This window comes from Acomys minous (assembly GCF_964271855.1).
Source record: "Acomys minous genome assembly, chromosome: 9".
NCBI classification, from domain to species: domain Eukaryota; kingdom Metazoa; phylum Chordata; class Mammalia; order Rodentia; family Muridae; genus Acomys; species Acomys minous.
In genome coordinates this window covers 17,775,957-17,803,653 of record NC_140490.1, presented here as the reverse complement: position 1 = coordinate 17,803,653, position 27,697 = coordinate 17,775,957, and the positions used below count along the sequence as shown (strand labels likewise).

General features: G+C 38.5%; 1 protein-coding gene and 1 long non-coding RNA gene across 8 annotated transcripts in view; one reads left to right on the top strand and one right to left on the bottom strand.

The window, feature by feature from the left end:
* Window positions 1–27,697, bottom strand: part of ANKRD28 (ankyrin repeat domain 28) — a 161,233-nt gene that overhangs the window by 12,793 nt on the left and 120,743 nt on the right. For all 7 annotated transcript variants that reach the window (XR_014782135.1, XM_084796848.1, XM_084796849.1 and 4 more), the window contains 12 exons: window positions 25,878–25,992; window positions 24,038–24,120; window positions 22,352–22,415; window positions 20,628–20,696; window positions 18,123–18,263; window positions 14,883–14,994; window positions 13,511–13,537; window positions 12,841–12,915; window positions 6,174–6,375; window positions 3,098–3,185; window positions 2,618–2,735; window positions 2,321–2,540 (listed from right to left, as the gene is read on the bottom strand). Coding sequence is in view for 6 of the 7 variants with exons in the window: in XM_084796848.1 (XP_084652974.1) it covers window positions 2,321–2,540; window positions 2,618–2,735; window positions 3,098–3,185; window positions 6,174–6,375; window positions 12,841–12,915; window positions 13,511–13,537; window positions 14,883–14,994; window positions 18,123–18,263; window positions 20,628–20,696; window positions 22,352–22,415; window positions 24,038–24,120; window positions 25,878–25,992 (1,314 nt within the window). In the remaining variant the exon portion in view is untranslated. The remainder of the gene's footprint in view (window positions 1–2,320; window positions 2,541–2,617; window positions 2,736–3,097; window positions 3,186–6,173; window positions 6,376–12,840; window positions 12,916–13,510; window positions 13,538–14,882; window positions 14,995–18,122; window positions 18,264–20,627; window positions 20,697–22,351; window positions 22,416–24,037; window positions 24,121–25,877; window positions 25,993–27,697) is intronic.
* LOC311605992 lies at window positions 6,392–27,684 on the top strand. The gene is made up of 3 exons (XR_014782144.1): window positions 6,392–7,813; window positions 14,713–14,757; window positions 26,320–27,684. It is a non-coding gene; the product is annotated as an uncharacterized lncRNA (long non-coding RNA).

Below are 27,697 nucleotides of genomic sequence, written 5' to 3'. Positions count from 1 at the left end.
TACTGACTGACAAGAGAAGTAGGAAGATAGCTTTTGGTTTCTCTGTGGCTGTCCTGGACTCGCTTTATAGACCAAGCTGGCCCTCGAACTCACAACGATCCACCTACCTCTGCCTGCTGAGTGCTGGGATTAAAGGCATGCGCCACCATGTCTAGTGGAGATAGCTTTTTTAAAAAGTAACTTTAAAAACAAATCAAAACACCTAACAAAACAATAAATCCCAAGTAAAACTTGAGATTTCTTCTTAGCCTGGGAGCTGGTTCTCTCCTATCATATGGATTCCCAGGAAGCAAATTTAGGTTGTCAGACTTGGTAGCAAGAATTTTACTTGCTGAGCCATTTTGCAAGTCCCTCAAAAAGTTATTCTTGTAAAAAATTTTAAACTACTCACTCTCCATTAAGAATGAAGGCATTCTCACATTCTCCACAGTTATGTGGAGAGCAGGGACTAACTCTGACATGAAATCTGGTGCCCCATATTTGACAACCTCCCCATGGTAGGAGCCCTGGTGGCACTCAAAGAAAGAATAGGCAGGCTACCAAGATGAGACTTGATAGTCTGTGACCATAAAGTGGGGGAGGAGATCCTCCTCAATCATGGACCTAGGGGAGGGCAATAGAGTAGGGGTGGGAGGAACGGGAGGATACAAGTGATGGGAGAACAATTGAGTTGTAATCTGAATAAATAATAATAATAAAAAGAAAGAAAGAAAGAAAAAAAAACCCTAAGACATTCTCAACCGCTGTAAGCCACAAACCCTGAGACCAAGGGTTAGAGCCACTGTCTGAGGTGGGTGTGGACTACTTTATCTACTCTATCCACGGCTGGCAATGGATAGAGCCACGCTGACATTCTCAGTATTTCTCTTAATATTTCAGAGAGCTATTTCTGAGGATGCTTAAGAGAGTCCAAAATGTTGATTAGCTTTTGAAAGGAATAAATGAGATAATCAAAATTATTCAAGCATATGACTATATAAGCTAAAATTCTAAACTTTAAGGTTAGTAAGTATATCTTTTCTAAAATGTGGTCATCATTTCCTTTGGGAGAAAAGCTTGTTTGATTTTATTGGAGTGCTATTTTTCTGTACAAAGATTACTAATCAAAGTAAAAGCATTTAATATATCCCACTTTAATAATGTCAAATTATAAAGCAGGTACTTTTCTATAAATATGGCATTAATTTTAGACTGTCTGGCCTCACTGCATTAACAAACATCCATTTCTTCCAGTTTAATTCAGAATCACTAAAATTTTGCTTGTTTGAAAACTAGACACATCTGTTTTTTCTTTTGTTTGTCTTTTAAGACACAGTTTCCTGTGTAGCCTTGGCTGTCCTAGACTCACTTTGTAGATCAAGCTGGCCTCAAACTCGGAGAGACCCATCTGCCTCTGCCTCCCTGAGTGCTGGGATTACAGGTGTGTGGCACTGTGCCAGCCTATTGTTATCATTTTTAATGGCAACCGGGCCTGCAGTTTGTGCAGAATTCTGTTTCTTATACAGAACGTACTTAGAAAGCCTAAGCTCAACAGTGATAGAGCAGGGAGAGCATTCCATCACAGACCTGATAAGAAAGGTTATAAGATAAAGTAAATCTCCAAAAGACAAGTAAATTCTCTACCTTAGGAAATATACTTCTGTGTGATATATGGTTTTTAATGGCTAATTGTCTCTGATATATTAAAAAGAAAAATCGGCCAACAAAAATTCTTGCTTTAGCCAGGTGGTGGCACACACCTTTAATCCCAGCACTTGGGAGGCAGTGGCAGGTGGATCTCTGAGTTTGAGGCCAACCTGGTCTACAGAGTTAATTTTAGGTCAGTTAGGTATACACAGAAAAACCCTGTCCCAACAAACAAACAAGTTTATCCCACTGATTTTTACATAAAATTCACATCTGTGGTATTACTTTCTTAGTATATTAGTCATATAATGTTAATTCATAGTATATATAAACAACAAAGTCCGTGGAAATATATAGTAACTCGTTTGACTCAGGACAATGTTTTGGCTAGCTTACTATAATCATTACACAGCATAACAAGTGAGTTGAAAGGAAAAATGTAAAGGCTCATCTCAAACACTTTTGAAAATTAGTGACCTGTCTTTGGCAAGACAAAGAACAGGAGTAGGATACAACTACAGACGAGATTATTCTTAGGCTTTCTACTAATTTTACATTATAAGATTATAAATCTAAAAAATAATGCCTTATAAATATGTTATTGAATCAATACCACAATACATAATGAGTTACTCGTTTTCACTTAGTACCTAGTAGGCAGACACTCAATGCAGGTTTTTATCTGATACTTAACCATTGTAGCAAGCCCAGTGAAGTGCTGTATACCCATGATTGTCTACTATGGCTGGATTTGCATCCATAGATGCTGCTGACTGCAAAAGGGCTCCAAGGACTCCAATGTGTCCACAGGCAGCTGACAGGTGGACAGGTGTCCGACCCCTGCTGTCTCGTAGTAAGCACTTAGCACCATGTTGGAGTAATGCATCTACACATTCTTCATGGCCTGTAACTGCCTGCAAAAATAATTTGGGTGTATTAAATACATTATGGGGGGTCAGAATGGGCCAACTTTAGCTTAATTTTGGCTTACCCCTCTATGTAATGCTGTCCTTCCCCACTTATCTTTGGCATCTACATTTGCTCCTTTGTTCAGCAGTGAATACACACAGTCCGTGTGCCCATTGAGAACAGACAGCATAAGAGGTGTCCTGAACAACAAAAGAGTTAGGCTTAGTTTTATCATTCACAGAACTCTATAAAACAGCAAGGATGCACTTTTGTGACATAACTTCATATGTATTTAAATGAAAAAACTATGAAATTTTCCATTACAAACTTTGACACATTTATTAAAACAGGGATCAATTGGAATATCTATGTATAGCAGCACACGCCTGTAATCCTAGCACGGAAGACAGTGTGAGGTAGTGTCACAGAGGGATGGAGGTCTGGGTTATATAGTGAGACCCTGACTCAAAATCACCAAACCCCCCAAAACCAAAAACCAAACCCCCAAAAAACCAAACCCCCAATAAAAACCTAACTCCCAAAACAACTTATTGAAACTTACTGTCCATTTCCGTCTTGAATATCTACTGCATTCTGTGGTTCTGCGTTTCCTATTAATAACCGCAAGCATTCTGAGTGACCGTTTGTTGCTGTAAAGCAAATAAATAGAAATTTTAATATAATAAAACAAAATATCAGTAAGCATGTCTTTTAGACTATAGTTTTGGGACAATCTCACTGAATTCAACAAGCAGGACAACACATGTACAAAGTAGGTTTCTACTCTGTTAAGACCTCTTTCTAAAATGCTGGCTGTGGGTGTGACCCTGCAGAGCAGCCGCCGCTGCTGCGTGACACAAATGCAAAAGCAGGAGGGGATGGAGACGCTGACGGGGGCACTGTGGACACAACCCACCGAGGAACACACCACACTCTGGGGTGAGACTAAATGCCTGTCAATTAGGGCACATTTGGTTAGGTGATTTATAGCTGAAAAGAATACCAAATGCGCCGGGCGTGGTGGCGCACGCCTTTAATCCCAGCACTCGGGAGGCAGAGGCAGGCGGATCACTGTGAGTTCGAGGCCAGCCTGGTCTACAAAGCGGGTCCAGGACAGCCAAGGCTACACAGAGAGACCCTGTCTCGAAAACCTAAAAAAAAAAAAAAAAAAAAAAAAAAAGAATACCAAATGGTACATACATAATAAATGACACATATTTTATATAAAATGTTTTTGTATGCCCAAAAGCATTACTGGCAAGCAGAACAACCACTCCACCTCAATAGGAAGCTTTTAAAGTACGTTGTATCTCCTCCAAAATTTAGATCCTGCCACACAGTAAATGAAAATATACAAGCAAAAAATGATACAGAAAAGTAATGAGCGTAAAGTAGGTGCCTAATTGTCTATTGTACTTTTTTAAAAAATAAAATTTTATTTTTTTGTGTGATAGTCACACATAGGCTAGGCAAGGCTCAAATTCACTCTTCATCCAAGAATGACCCTGAACTTCTGATCTTTCTGCTTCTACCTCCTAAGTGCAGATATTACACCCGAGTAGCACCGTATCTTCTTTCTGTTGTACGAGGGATAGAACCGCTGACCTTTTTGCCTCTATCATTATAAGCATGCACCACCACTCCCTCTTTTATGTGGTACCAGGGTTTCACATATGCTAAGTGAGCACTCTACCAGCTGAGCCATTCCTCCAGCCTTTCTACAGTACCTTTTAATAGTTATAGGAAACTCTAATATAAAAACTTATCACTCAAAACCACCTTCACTCAATCTGTATGTTGCACTCTGACAACAGCTCTTAGCTTTAGTAATAAACAAGTATCAAAATACTTAAGGGTAGTTCGAAGAGATCTAATTTGGCCTATTATTAAAAAGCCAATTCATTTACACTCAGTACACAGTAGTTGCTGATGAGTGTTTCTGTGTTCTAAGTTCAATAACCACAATACCACCATAGTATCATTGTGAGATAAGAATGTTAACCTTCAAGGGGGAAAATGTGCTTTCCCATAGCATATAAGTAATAAGATGCTTCCCAAAAGATCTTTGATTGTGAAAGACATCTATAGAAACACAGTTTCATTAAGTGTTTTTTGTTCTATGTGATGGGTAGCACTTATGGTGCATTATACAGCAGAGTGCCTCAGACTCTCTATCTTTCAAGATTGTTCATGAATTATTAGGCCGGTGGCTGCCTGTACTCCTAGCATGTGAGAAGAAGGCTGATGCGGGAACACTGTCAGTTTGAGGGAGTCATGGACTACATACATCATTTTTAAGCCAGTGTAGGGTAATGAGACCATGTCTTTAAAGAAAAAGGCCGGGGATGACAAATACTTCATTTAAAGCTTTAAACTGGCTCTGTAAATAATCTGTGGTTACAATATAATTTTGTCTAGATTTATATAACTCCACTTATTTATAACAGAAAATGACTTCTTACTCATATCACTTGACAGTTTTTACAAACATATTTATTAGAAAGTTTAAGTGCACACCTGTAATCCCAGCTCTCTGGGAGGCAGAGGCAGGCAGATCTCTGTGAGTTCAAGGCCAGCCTGGTCTACAAAGTAAGTCCAGGATAGCCAAGGCTACACAGAGAAACACTGTCTTGAAAAACCAAAGAGTGCAAATGCTCACTAAAACAGTTGTCTCTAAGCCTTGCTTGAATGTCCGATCGTGTTTAAAAGCTGCTCTAGAAGTAACAGAGTATTTTCTAGATTTCTATAATGTTCTAAAACATATCCTTGCCCAAACACACGTATAATTAGAGTCCTATATCTGAGTGGTTTCTTAAGGATGACTCCATAAACACAAAGTGAACTGAACCAGATCCCAGAAAGATTGGGACTAAGAAGAACACTTGACTTCTCTCTCTCCCTCCCCTCCCCTTCTCACTCTCTCTTTTCCCCCATCCCTCTCTTTCCCTGGCTGTACTGGAACTCGGTCTGTACACCAGGCTGGCCTCTAACTCAAGAGATCCACCTGCCTCTGCCTCCTCAGTGCTGGGATTGGGCCATCATTATCTGGCTTGACTACTATTTCCAATTGTACCAGTCTTGATTATTGAAAGTGAGTACTGCCTTGTAGTAATTCCTGTAAAGAGTTCATACAGAAGTTAACTTCTGTAAATTTTTCTAAGTGTTTAATGCAGTATACTAGACTAATAAAATAAGTAAAAATGACTATTAGGGCTAGAGAGATAGCTGAGTGGCTAGTAGTGCTTGCTGCATAGGAACTGGGTTTGGTTCCTAACACAGATATAATGGCTCACGACCACCCACAACTCCAGTTCTGGGGGATATGACACCACCTTCTGGCTTCTGCAAGCACCAGGTATACATATAGTCACATAAGCAAAACACTCATACACATAAAATTCAAATAAGTCTTAAAAATAAAAAAGATTTATTTTTAAAACACTAATGGTTACTATAACAGTACATATTAATCTGAAATAACTTCCATTTTATGCTTTTTAAAAAGTGTTTTCTTGATGCTGTTTTTCCTTCAGAATACCATCATTTGACTAACATAAGAAGTAAACACAAAAAAAGTAGCAATATGAAAAAGAACATCAAGAGCATACATGGCAAATCAAGTATAATATTTGGCATACCTGCTGCATGAATAGGTGTTCTCTTCAAAACGTAATCTTTTACGAGGATTGAAGCTCCCTGATTAATGAGTACATCCACACACTCAACATGGCCCTTAAATGCTGCAAGATCTAAGGGTGTTCTACCACTACTATTTCTTACATCAAGATCTAACAAAGACTGTACCAACACTTCCAGGGCTTGGTGATGACCATGATAAGCCTAGAAATAAATAAAAATACATAAATTAAAAAAAAATACATACTTAGTTAGACCAACTCCCCGAGTAGCTCTCTCAGTTCTGGGAGTGGAAACCAAGGACTTGTGCCGGTCAGCTAAGTCAGGAAGTGGGCAGGTTCTGCCACTGGGTTACACACCAACACCCCAGCGCACCGGAGAATGTAAATTACATTGTTACATCTGAGGTCATACAAACTTTTATGCTGAGAAGCCAGAAAGTTTAAACCACAGATTTTGTAATAGGCACCAGTACTCTCTCATATTAAGGAATATATATTCCATAACGAAACCTCAAATGACAGGAATCAAAGCAAACATAAAAAATAAAAAAAAGATGTGAGCCAGGCATGGTGGCACACACCTGTAATCCCAGCACTCAGGGAGGTAGAGGCAGGTGGATCGCTTTGAGTTCAAGGCCAGCCTGGTCTGCAAGGCGAGTCCAAAATAGCTAAGGCTACACAAAGAAACCCTGTCCCAAAAAGCAAAAACAAAACAAACAAAAAATAAAAGGCTGTGATCTGACATGAAGTCCCTGCAACCTCTGGCTGTCAGGCTAGGACGGGAAAGCTTATGCTCTTCATCAGTCCAGTGACATTGACTCCCTGACAAAATTTTATTAGATTATCACAAGGACAGAAGGGTAATTTGAGATAGTTGGTGTTCAAGTCTTGATTTTTCAAATTAAAGCAACTACCTTTACCCCATGATGTGCCAGAGCTCACACATAAGCAAACTTTCAGCACAAAAATACTAAATTGAGACCTGGTAGCTAACTATGAGAAACAGTTAAAGTCAGAAAAAAAAGGAGTTCCCTCCATTACACAGTATAATAAGGAAGCTTTTCAGACAATTCATTTAAACAATCAAGATGTCAATGAAATACATATTATTTACACTGGACAAGATACCATGTAGGGAATACAGCAATAAGCTTCAAAGGATGATAAAGCTGTATTGTGCAAAATGTCTAAAATTGTAGGCTGGTAAAATGGGTCTATGTGTACTGGCACTTGTTACGTAAGCTTGGCAACCTACGTTCTATTTCCAGAACTCATGTAAAGGCAGAATCAGAATCATCCATGAGATATAGTGAAATGGCTACAGAAGGTACCGGGTAACCACAGTAAAAGAAAAGAAAAAGTACAAGCAAAGAGAAAACTTGGCTTTACTGATGCCTGTATAGGAAGTGTAATTATCTACAAGCTTAACTATCTCCAAGAGTAAAGTGGAGAGCAGGATCACATCCATGTCAAATCATGATGTGCTGTTATAAGGGTCTTCTCATCACCTCTCCAGGGCCACAGGAGGAAGCCTTGAGGTGTAGACTCATACAAGAGGAAGCCTTGAGGTCTATATCCACACAGGAGGAAACACTCCCCTTAAGCCTCACTCCAATATCCCACTGTATCTGGCTGAAAAGGTGAGTTTAAAAAATAAACTATTTCAAACTAATTTCTGAAAGTCTTTTAGTAGATACTGTGGTGGCCTGAATATGAATGCCTGGCCCTGAGGAGTGGCACTATTAGGAGGTGTGGCCTTGTTGGAGGAGGTGTATCACTGTTGGGACAGGCTTTGCGGTCTCCGATGAGCCAAGCTCCACCTGCTGTGGAACACAGCTCCCTTCTGCTGGCTTCAGATCAAGATGTAGAGCTCTCAGCTCCTCCTCCAGCACCATGTCTGCCTGCACGCTGCCGTGCTTCCCACCATGATGGACTAAACCTCTGAACTGTAAGCCAGTCAATTCAGTGGTTTCCTTCTAAGAATTCCCATGATCATGGTGTCTCTTCACGGCAACGGAAACCCCAACTAAGATAGATACAATATGCAAAAATTGCAATTTAATCATTCAATTTGAAAACTGTCCATTTCAGTTTAGAAAAACTATCTAATACAGGTATACTGACAGTACTTGCATAGCCCAAAGATGGAGCAACACAAGCGTCAATTGATAAATTGATCGCATGTAAATTGCAGGAACTGCATGTTAGTCAAATTTATGGTAGTAGGTAGAGCAAAAGGAAAATAAATTTTAATAAATTTAGAGTTTCAACTTTTTTTGTTTGTTTGTTTTTTTGTTTTTTGAGACAGGGTTTCTCTGTGTAGCCTTGGCTGTCCTGGACTCGCATCGTAGACCAGGCTGGCCTCGAACTCAGGAATCCATCTGCCTCTGCATCCCGAGTGCTGGGATTAAAGGTGTGTGCGACCTTAGTTAGAGATCTAACAGTATCAACTAGTTCTCCAAGAGATGCTTAAGGAAGTACATTTCCAGCCAGGCATAGTGGCACAAGCCTTTAATCCCAGCACTCAGGAGGCAGAAGCAGGCCGATCACTGTGACTTCGAGGCCAGCCTGGTCTACAAAATGAGGCCAGGACTACACAGACCTTGTCTTGAAACAAAACAAAACAAAACAAAAAAACCAAAAACATTTCATATGGTACAGAAATTGCTGTAATTACAAAGTATGGCAGACTAAGTTAAAGGAATGTGAGTTTCAGGCTTATTTGGACTACAAAGCAAAATCCCGTGAGTAATGAAGAGAAAGAGGGGAGGGAGGAAGGGAAGGAAATTGTCAACTGGGGGGTGGGGGGAGGACAGAAAAGTAACACCGATAAGGTCGTACGGTAGTCCTGACAGACTACAGCACTTCCAGAAGCTACTGATTTGTTGAATCTCTACCAAAGGGCAAATCTAGCACTTAGCTAATGACCAAGAAATGACAGTGCTAAGTGACAGTGACAATGCAAGAAATGCCTAGTTATCTACTCAGGAAATTCCTTTCTTGTCACTAATAGTAAACAGCTACTTTTTGTTGGCTCTGTTTATTAACAATTAAACTTTATTATACAACCCAACTAGCATATACAAGAAGGAAAAAAAGGTTAAAGGGACAGAAGAGTAAACCTCCTGGAATCCGTCGGCAGGACGGGTCCTTAGGTGTCTCTGTCCCACGAGCTGGTCGGGTCCCTTTCTCTCTCCGCCGCGCCCTGCTCACTCTCCCCTTCTCTCCCTCTTGTTTTTCCCCTCACCACCTTCCCAGTCACATGCAAAGGGCGGTCTCCTTCTCCCTTCGAGGGTCAATTAGGAAAACAATAGCCACGGTGGGGTTCCCAGGTATGCTTCCTGAATTTTAAGCCCAGGAAGGCTCCAAACAGTCTCTCACAAGGTATTCATGGTGTGCCCCAAGGGTAAAGCCCGCCAAGACTGCTTCCACTTGTGACAAAGCTTAATCTTTCCCACATATCCCCCTTCTCTTTAAAAAATTAAGAACTATATACATACATATACATATATACATACTCATCAGGTATCAAGAACATAACAAAGTCCTTTTATACTTGTTAACCTAAGGGAAAGTATACCACTATCCTACCAAAGAGAGTCCTTTTCTTTCATGAGAAATTGCAATTATTAATCTACTAAAGCTTCTAGTAACACTGTGGCTATCTAGTCTTCAATCCCATCAGAGACCCAAGAAGGAAAATCTATCTAATAAAGGAAGTGTTGGCAGGCAACTTCCAAGTTGTAGAGTACAGAGAGAGCAGACTGCCTGGATAGTCACCGAATTCTCCCCTTCATTGGGGCAATCAGTCTTTAGCCTTATCGGCCCAAAACATCTAACGAACTGCTTTTTGAAGCAGGAAATCCGACGGTCTGGTCCATCTATTTTCTTTAAAGCTGGACAGCCATCTTTCCAGCATTATTGTTGATCATTGTAGACAATTATCCTGTTATCAGCAGTAGAGATAAGAGCAGTAGTAGAGCAGTTTTTCCGTCTAGTGACCATTCTGTCACCAGCGTCTCTTGAAGCCCCCATCTTCAATGATGCAAATGGAGAGGCGGCCAGGAGCGGATGTCTCTCTCTGTCAGGAAAGCCCTCATCATTAAATGTCATATTCTGTGGATCTCTGAAGAGTTTGAAGAGCAAATCTATCTATTCTTATAGTTATCAATCTATTCCTTTGAAGACATAGACAAGCTATTAAACAAACCTGTTCTATAACAAAGTGAGTATCTAATAGGATTTCTACGTAACTAAATACCAACTTTTATCCCCGATGATTCCAAACAGTTTTTTATAAGACATTAGTGGTACATGAATAATACATCAAATAAACATTGAACAAAAAGAACGTAAATTTCTAACATACAATATACAATATTTTGTCAACATATAACATACAATACATAAGGCAAAAATGAATGGAATATACAATTTAAGTTCATATCAATGTGAAGCAAAAGTTGAAGTCTTAAATTTCCATCAATCAAAAGTCTTAAATTTCCATCAATCTACAATATCAATGTATGTGTGGGAAAGATTAAGCTTTGTCACAACTTTTCTCCATACTCAGACTCAATCCTTACAATTCAAGTCTGGTAGAGGACACAAGCAAGCAGAAAACTTTAGAACATTGTGCTAGCTAGCTTTTGTTTTGTTTTGTTTTGTTTTGTTTTTTTTTTTTGGTTTTTTGAGACAAGGTCTCTCTGTGTTAGCCTTGGCTGTCCTGGAGTCACTTTGTAGACCAGGCTGGCCTCGAACTCACAGCGATCCGCCTGCCTCTGCCTCCCGAGTGCTGGGATTACAGGCGTGCGCTATGTCAACTTGACAGAAGCTAGCGTTATCTCAGAGGAGTGATCATCAACTGAGAAAATTCCAGAGTAAGATCTATCTGGCCATAGGCAAACCTATAGGGAGTTTTCTTAATCGGTGATTGATATATGAGGGCCCAGCCGGCTGTGAGCAGGTCCACCTCTGAGCTGATGGACCTGGGTTGTAAGAAAGCAGGCCAAACAAGCCAAAGGTAAAAGCTCCTAAGCAGCACCCTCCATGGCCTTTGCATTAGCTCCTGCCTCTGGATTCCTGCTGTGTGAGTTCCTGTCCTCCTGCCTTCAATAATGAAGGTGACCTGGAGGTGTAAGCGAAATAATCCTTTCCTCTCTGTGTTGGTTTAAGTGAGAATGGCTTCCTCTGACTCAAATGCTTTAATGCTTGCTCCCCAGTAGGTAAACTACTTAGGAAGGATTAGGAGGTACAGCCTTGTTGGAGAAGGTCTGTCACTGGGGATGAGCAGGTTTAAAACCCACATCAGGCCCAGTGTTGCTCTCTCTGCCTGAAGATCAGTACATAAGCTCTTAGCCACATGGCTCCTGTGCTATGCCTGCCTGCCATAATGGGTCACAGACTTGCTCTCTGAACTGTAAACAAGTTCCCAGTTAAACTTCTATAAACTGCCTTGGTTACAGTGTCTCTTCACAGCAACAGTAACAGTAGCTAAGACATTCTCCTACTAGCTTTTGGTTATATTGTTTTTATCACAGCAAAAGAAACTTTAACTAAGCCAGGCATCTTCTTAGTTACTTAGATAACTAAAGTGAGGGAGGGGAGCAAGAGCCAGAAAGAAAGATCCAATATGTCAGCATTTGTCCATATGCAAGGAAGAAATTAAGATAAAAGTTATAGAACATGTGAAAGGAAACAAATTGACCACTGAACTTCTAGTTAAATGAACTTGTATTAAATGAAGTTCTATATTTAACATCAGAGCTCATATAAATTGCTGGTGATATATCCTAATGTTCTAATGATTAAGACCTCTACCCTGTGGCTGAGTTTTTTGGTAGGAAAATAAGAGACAGTCCTTGGATGGAGATCATTTAAAAATAAACATAAAAATAAAAATAAAAAAGAAAAAAAGAAAAAAAGAAATCCCTATTAGAACTCAGGATAGGCGCTTGAATGTGCTTTTAACAATATTTAAAGCAGTTTAGACGAATGCATTGTGAAGACCATTCCCAATGAACTCTTTATTGAATGTCTAATACATAAGGTATTCCTGCCACTGGCTAGGCTTCAATAAAAGTTTAGCTGCCATTTTGTTTCCTCCTTAAAAAAGAAAAAAAAAAAAAAGGACCTCTATCCACATTTGTTGAAAAAAATAAATATCTGTCAGTCCAGAGGGTCTAAGATAGGTTTTACTTAATATTTCCTAATCTCCTTGGCTTAGTGACTGGCACTCAGTGGAATTTGATGGATGGGCAATTAGAGAGCATGTACCAAAATTCTACAGGAATGAGCAAGTGAAGTAGCACTGACTCTACAAGTAGCTAGCACTCATGGCCATGAGCAAGCAACCACTGCTGACGTTTACAGAGACTATGTGGTGTGTGACATCTGCTTAACAAACTACAGTCATCCTAATAGGACAGCACATTTTAAATTCCTGTCAAAGCCATATCCTCTCACTTAAAAGCAGGGCTTAAGGGAGCCAAGGACCACCACTTAAAGGAAAGCGAGAAGCAGATAACCAAGAATGCACTGAAGAAGTTTCTGGATCAAATAAGAAAGTTTTAATTCTACGATAATGTCTAGGGCTCTAGCTTGAGTTAGCACAAGTAGAGTTCTGTTGTGAACTAGCTATCACGTTGGCTACAAAGGCAGTACTTACAGCCAAATGTAAAGGGCTTATGGTTGCTCTATTATCTGAATCACTCAACATGTCTGTTCCCGAGGTTTCCATTAACTGAAAAAAGGAGAGGCATTAAAAATGTTAGAAGGAGAGACGGTTAAAACTGTTAAAAATGGTACTTTAAATATATCATAGTAGTTATTCTCCCATCCCTCACTCCAGTCCATTTCAAAGTCTATCAATAACCCAGTAAGCTCACAAACAGGACAATCACAAAAGAACTCTAAGAACCACCGAGTGGGGGCTAAAGAGATGGCTCAAAGGTTAAAAGCACTAGCTGCCTTTCCAAAGTCCTGAATTCAATTCCCAGCAACCACATGGTAGCTCACAACCATCTATAATGAGATCTGGTGTCCTCTTCTGGCACTGGATACATAATAAATAAATCTTAAAAAACAAACAAACAAACAAACAAACAAACAAATGAAACAAAATCACTGAATGCATCTTTATTAACCCATGTCTGGGGAAGTGGTATTCCATTAGGTAAACACCTCCCTTTCTGAACACACATTCTTGTCACCATCTTGGTTTCAGCGGTACTATGTGAAAACATATCTAACATCAGTTCTAATGAGAATAAAGAAACACACTATTTTGAATGGTAGTATTCTATTTTGAATATTAGGGGGACTCAATTAATACTTACAACATCTAAAGGAGTTTCACTTGCAATCTGAAATAAAAGTTAGAAATTACATCTTACAATGTTGTTGATATATATTAATATATTTGACATCTTTATTGATATAGGAGCTATGCTAAGTTTATTTTAGACCCATTACCTTGTCTCCAGAAAAGAAGTCTTTTACACAGATAATTAGACACCATAGTAGAGAGAACACATCTATATACACAGCCTAAGATTTTGGTCTAAAGAACCACAATAACCTATAAAAGTATGGATTATTTTTATAGTAGCACACTAAATGATATATTAAATATGTTGACCTTCTTGCATGCCATCATTGACTCCTACTTTCTATCAAAGGGAAGCAATGCTGTATATGTACGTATATAAAGGAAGCTGCTAACTGAAGGATCTGTAACACGGGAGTATATTTTAACTGATTCCTTCCCTTCCAGTTTGACAAAGTAGGTTCTGAATAGTGTATATATTCCAAGATGAGATCACAGTTGAAATTCAAGCTTCTTTTACAGAAGCAGACTATCGTTTTTAGGAAGAACTGGGAAATGAAAGGAGCTTACAGAATTCTCTAAACATATGGGAAAAATCTAACTCTCAGGGATTTTATTTTTCAAGTAAGATATGGTTTTTAAAAAATGGAAGATAATTATTGAAAGGGATAGAAATAAGCAGTAGACCTAGAGTGAGTATGAGGAGGGCTAGAGGTTGGTCGTGATAGCTGTTGGTAGTGTGCTTGCATGAATTGAGTCCCTAGCATCACATAAACTAGGCATGATGGTGCATGCTCAGGATTTAGGATATGGGAGGATCAAAGGGTCAAGGTCATCCTTGGTTACACAGCTAGTTTGAGGCCAGCCTAGCTATATATGACTGTGTCAAGAACACAACACAACTTTAGGAGCCTTATTCAGAGATTTATCTGTTTTTGTTTTGTTGTTTTTGAGGCAGTGTCTTGCTATGTTGTCAGGATGCAAGCCAGTGTCCTTCCTCAGCCTCCCTATTAGGACTACAGGGGTACACTGCTGTGCTGGACTCCTCCTCAAGAGATCAAATGCCCCCACATTCAGACACTATCTCACTGTACCCAGGCTAGCCTAGAACTTACAATATTGCTGCTTTAGCTTCTCAAGGACTAAGATTATAGGTATGTGCTACTACACTGGGCTCAGTGATTTAATCTTCTTCTTTTTTCTTTTTTAAAGGAAACCAGCAACGTTATCTTACTGAAGTAACCTTGAATTTAAGAGGTAAATGGAATCTGAAAATGTTAAAGAGCAAAACAGTATTTTCTGGACCATTTAGTCACACTGTAGTTATGTTATCAAATTAAAAACTCAATACTAGTCCTGTCAAGAGAATTCAGGAGTCTTACCAGCTGAAGACACAGACGGTGACCATAGGCAGCTGAGTAATGAACTGCATTGTATCCTTGCTTGTCACGTATCCCAGGATTTGCATCATTTCTTAGTAAGTATTCCAGGCACCTATATACAGTAACAGCAAAAGGAAAATTCTATAAAATTCACATTTAGTACTTTATTATTAAAAAAAAAAAAAAAACTGCAAAGAAAAAAAAATCACATGCCAAAATTAACCAGAACCAAAGACTATACAACTCAATAAACCTTTCTATACAGTAAGAATAACTATTTGGAATGTGGAGCTTCACACTGGATTTTATATTTTTAGTATCCAATATATTTTTATATATGTATTCATCTACATACATACATACACAGATTCATTCATTCATTCACCGGGTTTAAGGTGTGTATGTGTGTGTGTGTATTTGGGACAAGGCCTCTCTATAGAGTTCTGGTTGTCCTGGAACTCTCTATGTAGACTAGGCCTGTCTCAACTTAAGAGATCCTCCTGCTTCTGCCCCGCACCACACCTGGCCTTTCCACTTACCAGTATTTAATTATTGGTTTAAAAATATAACTATTCTCTTCTTGTTATCAAAACTTTTATATCCATGATTACATAATGTAAATATTATTTTAAAGCTATAATTGCTTGTGTTTTTTTGGTTAATTTTACTGGGCTTTTAACAATGAAAGGGTTCATTTACATAACTATTTGGGAGAAGATTAAATGACCACTGGTTTCATACAATGGGTCAGATACATTTGTATACAGGTAAATCTGTTTATGGTCATGACTACCATTTTTTAAACTTGGTCTAAATCACTAAAGTTTTAATTTTGTTCCAAAAGTACAGCCTAAATAAATGTATAAAAATTCTATGTAGCTATAATACTACTATTTTTATGCTTGAAAAATCTTTAAGGTACAGGGATTCTAACAATGAAAACTAATAAAAGCTTTACCAATCTGATATTATCCAAACTATAACTGGTGAACTGTCCTGTAAGCTAAGTCATACACAACATATCTGTAAACTGTTGTCTATTAACATTATACAGAAGCATGGTTTCTGACAATTTTTCACAGTGCCCTATTGAGACTAAAACTTGGGTCACAAGGGTCTTTGACTGCCAATACCCCTCTTTCCTGCAAGATCAGATCAGATCAAGGGTGTGTGTGTGAGTGTTGGGGGGTGTTATTCACTCATTCAGATAGTAAGGGTCAACATACACTCATAAAATGGCTAGAATCAGGTTATAGTTCCTTCTCCCCTTACCCCGCCCCCCGGAAGACAGGGTTTCTCTGTGTAGCCATGGCTGTCCTGGAACTCATCCTGTAGACCAGGCTGGCATCAAACACAAGAGATCTGCCTGCATCTGCTTCCCAAGTGCTGGGATTAAAGGCTTGCACTACCTCACATGATAATAAAGTTCTTTACCCCTTATCTCTATAGTTTTAAAAACTTTTTATTTTTAATTATGTGTGTCTATGTGTAGCCATGCATATTTTGATACTGATCCTTATTTTTTCCAGTGTGTGTGTGTGTGTGTGTGTGTGTGTGTGTGTGTGTGTGTGTGTATACACACCCACTACTCTCTGTCTCCTTTGAGACAGGGCTTCATTGAATCAGGAGCTTGCTATTTTTCAGACAGGCTGGTGGTCTCCTCGCCCCTCCCTCCACCCCCAGTGCTGGTTAGAGGTGTGTGTAGCCACGCCTAACTTTTCACATGGTTGCTAGGGACCCTGACTCAGGTCCTCATGCTTGCACAGCAATCATTCTTACCTACAAACCCACTTCTCCAGCTCCTACCTGCTATTCCCTTAATGCTGAACTGCCTAAAGCCACCTGTACCTCTCAGGAATTACTTTTGGACTTTTACATATTATAATACCCTCAATGGTAGCAAATAGCACCCTTCAAGCAGGAATTGTCTGATAACTTGAGTTCAATTATGTGGTCCCAAGTGGAAGGAAAATAGGTTCCTGAAAATTATCCTGACTTACATATGTGTGCTGTGGTGTGTGTATTTTTTGTGTGTATGTGCATGTGTCTGGGTATGGTTTCATGTGTCATGGATGCATGCGGAAGTCAGAAGACAACCTTGAGCGTCAGACTTCACATCTACCTTTGAGACGAGGTTGCTTGTGCTGTGCGGCTATGCACCTCAGTCTAGCTGGCTAGGGAACTTCCAGGGATGCTCCTGTCTCTGACTCCCATAGCATGGTACAAGTCCTAGTCTAGACGTCTACTACTGATCAAAATTTACATAGATTCTGAGGTCCTCAAACTTGTGAGGTCAAACACTTTATTCACTGAGCCATTCCCTCAGTCAAAAATCCTATGTGTTTTTAAAAAAGATAAAAAATAAAAAGCAAAAGATAGATTTTATGTTAAAGTATGTTTTTTTAAACATCTTTCTATAGGAATCATTATGCTTCCTAACATTTGACTCTTTGCTGACTCAGACACACGGGGAATACCAGAAACACTCAAGATCTAATCTGCTGTCTTCACTGAGTTTACTTTAGTCTAAGAAGAAAAAATTATACTGAGGTACTACAAATGGATCTGATAATGGGATTTCTTGCAGTCTTTTTGAGACAGTGTTTCTCTATGTAGCCTTGGTTGTCCTGGACTTGCTTTGTAGACCAGGCTGTCTTGAACTCTCAGGTCTGCCTGCCTCCGCCTCCCTGAGTGCTGGGATTATAGGTGTGTGCCACTGTGCCCAGGCGATAATGGGATTTTTAATCAAAGTTTATATATCAGGTATCCTGTCTTCTCTAACATCTACTTAGCCTGCTATCTAATAATATTTACTTAAGCAACATGTACTTGCTATGTGTTGGTCCCAACACTTGGGAGACAAAGGCAGGCAATCTCTGAGTTCGAGGCCAGTCTGATCTACAGGGTGAGTTCCAGGACAACCAGGGCTACACAGAGAAACCCTGTAATATAAAACCAAAAAAACCAAACCAAAACAAAACAAAAAACCAAGCAAACAAATATTGTTTTGTAGGAAGAATAAGAAATCTTCTACTATATTTTTTAAGTAAGGGCCAGATGCTCGGAAGACAGTAACAGCTATGCTTTAGTAATAATTATGAAATGTCTTTATTTTATAAACTGTGGATTCAGGAAATTATAAAAGTACAAAAAAGAAATATACATTTACAGTACAACAGTCCTGATAGAAAGATGCGAATTATAGAAATAACAACCCTCTTCTGCCCACATGGTACTCACTTGCCATCTGTGTCTGACGTAGCCGCATAATGCAGGGGTGTGCAGCCTCTTTCATCAAGGTCATTCACGCTTGCTCCTGAGCCCACAAGAGCAAACAGGCACTGGTAATTGCAGTTGGCGGCAGCATAGTGCAGTGGAGATCTTTTGTGAGCAAGTTAACACAGGAAAGATAAAGGCCAGGGATGTACATTTGTAAACACAGAGCACAGCTGACCCTTTTCCGCACATTTAGCTACAATACAGTTCCAAACCAAGTACAACCTCAATATTCTGCTTAGAAACCTAAACACTTTGATTTTAATAAAGCTTGTCTTACACTAACAAAAATGCCCCATAGTCCATGTCTTGAGTGATAAAAGCAAGGAGCAAAAAACCCAGAAGCATAAACGAGTTGTTATCAACTCCCCGCAGGCCTGAACAGCAATAGCAGATTTCTCAAGCAATAAGCTAGCTTCAGTCTTACAGACTAATTTCCTATTCAGAAGAGCTAGTATACTGCTTTAATCTTTAAAGACTGAATAATCACAGCTAATTTCTCTCTAATTACTAAAATTACACAGAATGCTATTAGACATAGGAGTAACTATTGTAGAATGATAAGACTAAGATGATTTTATGATTTCATTAAATGAAAACCAAAAACTATGGTAAGTTTTAATTCAGAGCTTCTTACGGTATTTGCCCCCTCTAATACATTCACCTAGGAAAATGATAGCAAAACATTATTTTGCCTTATAGGATACTACTATAGTTTAAAATTTTTGTTTGTTTGAGGCAGGGTCACATGCACTATGCAGGTCTGGCTGGCCTACCATACACAAATCTTCCTCCCAAGTGCTGGAATTAAAGGCATGCGCCATGATGCCCAGTTATTACGGAGATTTTAAAAGTGCAGTCAACCCTGGAAATGTAAAGCTCTTAAACTCAGAATATAATTCATAAACTTCAATGCTATTTATTGCATGGAATGTGCAAATAATTACAAATGAAAAAATTAGCTATGAAATTTCATTTTGTGGGCCACTCATTCCTTCTATTAGTTCATTTATGAACTCAGTTTACTCCTCAAGTATTATAGGGTCAAACAGCATTGAGTTTTCTTCTGTTCATGTCCTGTTTCCTACCATAAACAATCCTTTTCTGTTTCTTCTGCACTGTTACTATTATATGCACCAATATACAATCCACACATTTCCTTCTGATTTATACCCTTCCTAGCATACAGTCTGGCATACACAGGTTTTTACCTGCTGACAAATATTGTTTATACTGTCATCTATATCTTCCAAACAAATTCAAACTGCATTTACTTCTTTTCTGAAAAAAATTTTTTTTTCTTGAAACAGGGTTTCTCTATGTTATCTTGGCCATCCTGGACTCACTATGTAGACCAGGCTGACTTTGAACTCACGGCGATCCGCCTGCCTCTGCCTCCCGAGTGCTGAGATTAAAGGCGTGCGCCACCACGCCCGGCTTGAATGTTTTTAAATGTATTTTGTGTGTCTATTCCTGCTATAAGTAGGAATAGATAATAGAAGCTTCAACTGATACTATTACAAATGTTAGTAGCAGCAAGGATAGACAATGAGCTGTGGTCCTTTTATCGCTGTTCTGCAGACTGTACTCAGCCAGTTTTATGGCTGTGAGTAAGAAGAGAGGAGGAATGTCACACATATATCTGTAACCTATTTTTTCTTTTTAGTAGTGGGAAGTAGGATCTCTCTCTCTCTCTCTCTCTCTCTCTCTCTCTCTCTCTCTCTCTCTCTCTCTCTCTCTCTCTCACACACACACACACACACACACAGAGACACACAGACACACACACAGACGATGGAAAATTTGTAGGTACTATGAGTTTTTGTGAAGGCACTTTGGTAAGATGAAGTTTAAGTTTCCATGCCATGACTATGGAGAAAGGACTATTAGTTTCAAGGAGGACAGGGATGGAGCTAGAGACACTGCTCAGCAGTTAGGAGCACTGGCTGCTTTTCCAGAGGACCTGGGCTCAATACTCAGCACACACGATGAGCTTACAGTGGTCTGAACTCTAGTTCCAAGGGATCTGATAATCCTCTTTCGGCCTCCATGAGCACTGTGCACATGTGATGCACAGCCATACAAGCAGACAAAATTATTCTTAATATAAATTCTTAAATAATAACTTTAAAGAAGGACAGAGGTAGCCTAGGATTTTGAGGGAACTCAACTAAAAGACCGGGGTTGAGCACAAACGCTTAGAACCACTGGCTTTAGCTGGGTGGTGTACACTTGTGTGCTCTTTTTCTTTTCCTTTCAGCAGTGCTAGGGCTCAAATGCAATCCTGTGCATTTGAGGAAGGTAAGCCACATCCCAGGCCCTACTCCAGACTCTTAACTCATCATGATTACAACTCAAAAGATGTCATGTGATACATAAAGTTAAATTTCAGAAGTAGTTAAAGGTCAAGCAAACCATTAAGTAAGCAAATTTAACCTCGCTTTACAGAGTAGTTAAATCACACATTACCTCCCAAATTTGTCCTTTTTGTTGAAGTCTGCACCAGTATTCAGCAGAAGGTTTAGGCACTCCAAATTTCTAGTTGGGGGGGAAAAAGAGTTTGAAAGTATGACTGTCAGTGATTTTATGATAAAAATGGAACGCTTAAATAAGCATAAATGCATATTTTAAAATAAGGATTATATTTTATGAAGATTAAAACATTAAAATTCATTTGTAAGAGATCCTAAGAGATTTTTAGGAAACCAGTACTCATATTTAAATGTCCTAAGTGTGATGGGTTTTAACACACTAAATTAAAAAGAACTAAAAACAAAAAACAAAAAAATTCTTGTACCCTTAACACACATAATAATAACAAGTCCATGTCCCCCACTGTCTCCTATGCTGTCATGACTTATTCAAACTAAACCTTAGTTACAATTGTAGGGCATTCTTACATGCTTGTTATAACTTTTTATAAACCTAACTTTAACTTTATATATGTAATGAAAACCTTGCCTGCTGACTTCTCCTGTAGGCAAGTTACACACACATCAGGTTTAACTGAAATGTCTCTTGGTGGCCTTAGAAGAACAAAGGAGTAATTCACGTATGTTCAATTCATCTCTGCAATTTAATTTAGACTTGGTGGCATTCTTGGCTCAGCACAATTGTTCTTTGAAATCACAGGAAAATGTTAAGGACTTATCACTAGAAATAAAGTGCTCATAAAATATCCTTTTTGATAAACCATGAATTAAATGGCTTAACCCAAATTTAAATTATCAGAAGCAGTAAGGTAACAGAACACTTTCAGAGACCAGACATTTTGTTAGTCAGTAGAACTAACTGACTAACTTTGGCCACAGTACTTCTTCTTTTTTTTTTTTTTTTTTTTTTTGGTTTTTCGAGACAAGGTCTCTCTGTGTTAGCCTTGGCTGTCCTGGACTTACTTTGTAGACCAGGCTGGCCTCGAACTCACAGCGATCCCCCTGCCTCAGCCTCCCGAGTGCTGGGATTACAGGCGTGCGCCACCACGCCCGGCTTGGCCACAGTACTTCTTAAAACTTAAATCCAAACAAGGAGGGTGCACATGCATGCTTTAATTCCAGCATCCAGAGGCTGTGGTTGGAGGACTGACTGCTGCAGTCAGCCTTGGCTACATAGCAAGACTCTGTCTTAGAAATCTAAACTAAAAGAACGTAAATAAAACTTAGTCTAAAATGTTCTAATCACATTTCTTCTTTTGAGACAAGACATAACTGTATCATCAACATCTTCCCTGAAGATATGATTTTTAATTTACATTTACAGAGAGAGTATATAGTATTATTTAGAATACTCACAATGGTTTCAATATTCTCATAATTTCAGGAACATTTTTATTTGTAGGTTTGTTCTTTTTTGCTTAATACCTATTACTTAGTTGAAAGAAACCAAAACCAAAACAAAACAAAAAACAAACAAACAAACCCCCAAAAAACTACCACCACAACCACCACCATATAGCAATAGCAACAACAACAAAACCCAAAAACAGTTTTTGCTGCTCTAAACTGTCTTTTGTTAAACTCCAGCCAGTTTCTATTTTGTGGCAACTCAGAACTAATTAAGAGGAACAAAGAGATGGCTGGTGTCTGTCTCTCTCTGGACTAGCCCTAGGTGCTCTTGAGATACTTAGTGTATACTCTAACACTGACTCCTATAATCCTCTGCACCTTTTAAAATAAATGAAAATACTATTAACATACCCTCCAGCTGCAGCTGCATGTAGACAGGTCCTGCCAAAATCATCTGGGGTATCTATGTCGAACCCTGTAGAAAGGAATATAATGTCTTCTCTCTTATATAATACTATAGATATTATTACTTTGCATTAAGATAGTATATCAAGAAATATCAAATATCACTATTCTTTTCAACCCGAAGCAAACCTATATATTCTTAACAAGTACAAAATTAATAATAATAATAATAATAATAATAATAATAATAATAATAATAATAAACTAGTAATATAGAAATTATGAAAAAACTCCAATAAAGGTTGTCAGTTTTATAACAAGTGCCATGGTGCTTGTTTGAAAGACTATGTTATGAGTGATCACTCACACCTTCAATCTCATGGTTTCAGCGACACAGAAGGCTATAGTAGGAAGACCCTTTGAGTCCTGGCTAGCCTTGGTAACACAGTATAACACCTGCCACAAGCAAGCAGGCAGGCAGGCAAACAAAACCATTCTAATTCCTAAAAGGCTACAGGATAAAATGGGAAATAACAGACAACAAGAAAAAGAAATGAAGTATTGATAACAGACACAAATACGACCCTTTAAGAACATAAGGTGAGAAAGGCCAGCCATAAAAGATTTTGTCTGGTGATTCTATAGAAATTGTATTAGGTGGCTAATATATCACACTATGCAAATGATGTCTTTTATATGGATTAAAGATGCTCCATAATGAATGTAATTTTTATATACCTGCATGAGCATGTTATAAAAATTGAACTGTGTACATTAAGTGAATTTATAAGTATATAGTACACAGGTATCTCCACTTGGCACTTTAGCCAGGCATGATGATATACATCTGTCATCTGAGCACTTGGGAAACAAACAGGAGAATTGCAAGTTCAAGGTCAGCCTTGGTTTTACAGACTCTCCACTCATCATCTCCCTCCTTTCTAAAAAAAAAAAAAAAAGACTATTACTTTGTTTAATGTGGCTATTATTAAAATGGGGAGAGATTTTAGTATTTCTTTTCATGCAAATTGGGAATGAATGGTTAAATGTGGATACCTGTTAAACAACCACAATCATGAAGTTACAAACAAACAAATATATCACACATACATGAACAAAAACAACTCCCCCAACCTCAGAAGAGTGTCTGTCTCACTATATAATAATTTCTCTGAATCTTTATTATTTCAGTAAACATGTATGTTAATATTTAACTTTCTTACATACAGAAGAAATACAAAATAATTTAAAATCAATTAAATCTTCTATAGTCAGTAATTCAATGCATGTAAGGATCATAGTTTGGAGTAATATTGACAGAAATCCACACCAACTAAAGTTACAGCATTTTATGTACTGGTAATGAATTAATAATTTTCTAAGGCTATAGGATATTTATATGACTTTTAACTCTCAAAATGAAGACTCAAACCAAGGAAATATGCCAATTAAGGTATTTTGCTTCTAGGACTAGTTAGATAGGACAAGTTAAGAGGACTAATATCACTGGGTGAAAGCTGCTCTACAGAACTCCACATCCCAGGTCACCAACTAAAAACAGGGAATTAATTACAAGAAGAAAACATTTTTCAGAGCTGATAACTGCCCACAGAGAAGGAAAGGGAGGATAGATGGGAGAGAGAGGAAGTGTGAGCAAGCATGCACAAACTGATCTGTAAAAGTTCCACCTACCTGAAGAAAGGAGTTTCCTGCAGCAATCTGAAAAACCACTTAAGGCTGCCAGATGTAGCGGGAACATTCCATGTATGCCACGCCTTAAATGAATAGGACAGAAACTTCATTACAACACACACACACACACACACACACACACACACACACACACACACACAAATATAATAAATATGTTATAAAGATATAATTTAAGTAAAAGATAACTGGTTGAGTAGAGACCTCTTAGTACTTTAGAGAAATATGTGGCCAGTCATTGAAAAGGGGTGTAATTCATCACTCAGCTTTATTTTTCCAAAGCTTGTTTTCCTAATCTCAGCACTGTCATCTATTGTGGATTTATGGGTCTATATTGTAAATGCTGAATGCCCAGCAGCGCCTTTGGGCTACGTCAGTGATTCTGTTCTTCCCCACCAAAATGTCTCTAGGGATTTGCTCAGGAAACAAAACTTTTGCCTCATCTCACACCACCATTTAAAAACATTTCTGCAATGTAATACGCTCAGGAATGCTCATCTCAGTTATTCTGTAATAGTGAAAGCAACCTGACTGTAAATAAGGAGAGTATTGTATGTATCCTTCTACTATAAAATTAAATCTAATAATATAAACTAGAGCAATGTACAGAAATGTGAAAAATCATAGGCATCTATATACACCACTAAATCAACATTAATAAACATTTTAAAACCATTTAGACCATGTGTATAGTAGCAAAGAACTTATGAATATATAACAACTTTAAAATTTGTTCATGAATACACATAAAATGACATACAGCAACTGGAAACACCAATTTGAGTAAGATCTTAACTTTCATTGAATATACACAAAATAATTCATGTTTTAAAAGTTTATAGGGCGCCGGGCATGGTGCATGCCTTTAATCCAAGCACTCAGGAGGCAGAGGCAGGCAGATCACTGTGAGTTTGGAGCTAGCCTGGTCTACAAACTGAGTTTAGGACTGCCAAGGCTACACAGAGAAACTCTGTCTCGAAAACAAAACAAAACAAAAGTTTATAGGGCAAGTGAACTCTTGATTAATGAAGTCGGGGTTGGGGAGAAGAGACACCTTTGTACCAGCAACTAAGGATTTCCTGGGCTTTGCACAGCACAGTCTAAAACCACTATCTACAGGCGGTCCAAGAAAAAAAGCATTTTGGAACTTTGAGATTGAAAAGAAAGGGATCATAAAAGTTTTTTCTTTCTTTCTTTCTTTCTTTCTTTCTTTCTTTCTTTCTTTCTTTTTTTTTTTTTTTTTGGTTTTTTGAGACAGGGTCTCTGTATGTTAGCCTTGGCTGTCCTAGACTTGCTTTGTAGACCAGGCTGGCCTTGAACTCATAGCGATCCACCTGCCTCTGCCTCCCCAGTGCTGGGATTAAAGGCGTGCGCCACCACACCTGGCAAAATTAAATTTCTTACCAAAATTTTGTATTATTTATGCTGGAGAAAAAAAGAGACAAATGTAAAAACATGCCACACTGACTAATCAAATAAAATTATACACAGAACATTTTAAATCTACCAATGTCAAAAATAAAAGGTAAAGAAAAAACAAACAGGGTTGCAGAGATGGCTCAGAGGTTAAGGGCACTGACTGCTCCTCCAGAGGTCCTGAGTTCAATTCCCAGCAACCACGTGGTGGCTCACAACCATCTATAATGTGATCTGATGCCCTCTTCTGGCCTGCAGGTGTACATGCAGACAGAGCACCATATTCATAATAAATAAATTGAAGATAAAAATCCACATTTTTGATTGAAGTATCTAGAAAACTCTAGTCCACTTGCTTTTGCTCTTCCCTGGACAGCTATGATCATCTCTCTAAAGTGCTACTTACTTTGCAGTGTCAGCACCACTTGTAATAAGAGTGTTGATCAGCAGCTCATGGCCATACCGGGCCGCTATATGCAAAGGGGTATTTCCATTCTTATCCTCACAGTCAATTACAGCTCCTGCAATAGAGGACATAGTGTCAGCCAGACAGTAGATTACATACAGTTTGGCCAAAACTCTTACGTGCAATGTAATGTAAAATGTTGTTTAGGCATAAAGTATTAGCAATTCTAACCAATTTCACTCACAGCATATTTATTGGAGTTACTAACTGCATAGTGAATTCAGTATAGGATTTAAACATATTTTAAATTAACAGCGGTTCTAGGGTGCAGTGAGTCTAGAGACCAGAACAGCACTTCAGATGAATCCTGTGTTTCATGATGACCACTGCTTAGTGTACTTTACAAATCTTTAAACCATGAGCTCTTTTGTTTCCCTTGCAGAAGTCTAGCAACAAAAAGCTAATGAAGAGGTTCTTGGGGGAGACAGCTCAGTGGACAAAATGCCTGCCACTAAACATGAGGAACAGAAGTCATGTTGGGTATGGTAGTGCCCATCCGTAAGTCAAATGCTCACACGATGAGTGGGGAGGTGGGATGAAAGGATCCCTGGAGGCATGCGGGCCAGCCAGCCTGCAGTGAACATCCTGCGTCTATCTTGACCAAGACAGAAGGTGAGGACTAACACCTGAGGATGTCCTCTGATCCCTACATGTATACTATAGCACTCGTATGCCTTTCTTTCTCTTTCTGATACATACACACTATACACACACATAAGAGATTAAAAAAAAAAAAAGGCCAACAAGGGGCTGGAGAGCTGGCTCACTGGTTAAGAACACAGGATATTCTTCCATAAGACCTAGATCCAATTCCAAGCACCTACACTTAAGTTCACAACTATCTGTAACTTGAGTCCCAGGAACCCTAACACCCTCTTCTGGTCATCATGGGCATTGCATGCACAACATGCACAGATATACATTCAGGCAATGTACATAAAAAATAAATAAAATATTTAAAAAGAACAAGAAAACCTTTAATAAAAATTGTAACTCTTTTTGTTGTTATTGTTGTCGTTTTTTGAGACAGGGTTTCTCCATGTGCCTTGGCTGCCCTGGACTTGCTTTGTAGACCATTCTGGCCTCAAACTCACAGTGATCTGCTGGGATTATAGGTGTGCACCTCTGTGCCCAGCTTTAAAAACGGTATCTTAAGAACTATTAAAAAACAATCCTTTGGAATGTAGCCTGAGAAACAGATTTGCATTAATAGACATAGAATTATTTTATTTAAAAATTGTTTGTCTAGTACTAATTCAAATACAAGAATAAATTGCAGAAAATAAACAAAAACCCTAAAAAGAGTTCAAAATATTGAAAAAAGAAAAATGAAAAAAATGCAATAAAGCACATATTAATATACAGGTAGCTTTCCAACTAGAAATATTGGGGAAAAGGTCAACACTAATTGCTAAAGAAATAGAATTCATAGTTGGGCAAAGTATGCATAAGGTAAGAGGACTGTGGATTCAAGGGTAGCTGAAGCTGTGGAGGGAGACTTCCACCTCCTATCCCCTCAAAAGATAAAGAAATGAAATTAATAATTCAGAAAAATAGAAATAATAGAATGACATATATTTGTGGTATTTTATCCTGTGCTGATTTTCAAGAGATCTGAAATAAAATCTTAACAGTATACACACTGCTATGGCAATTCTACAGTGCCATCCACTTTGTGGATAATAAAAGAAATAAAACAAAACAAAACAAAAACGAAACTAAACCAAACCCAAAAACCAAATTACATTGAAGAAATAAAA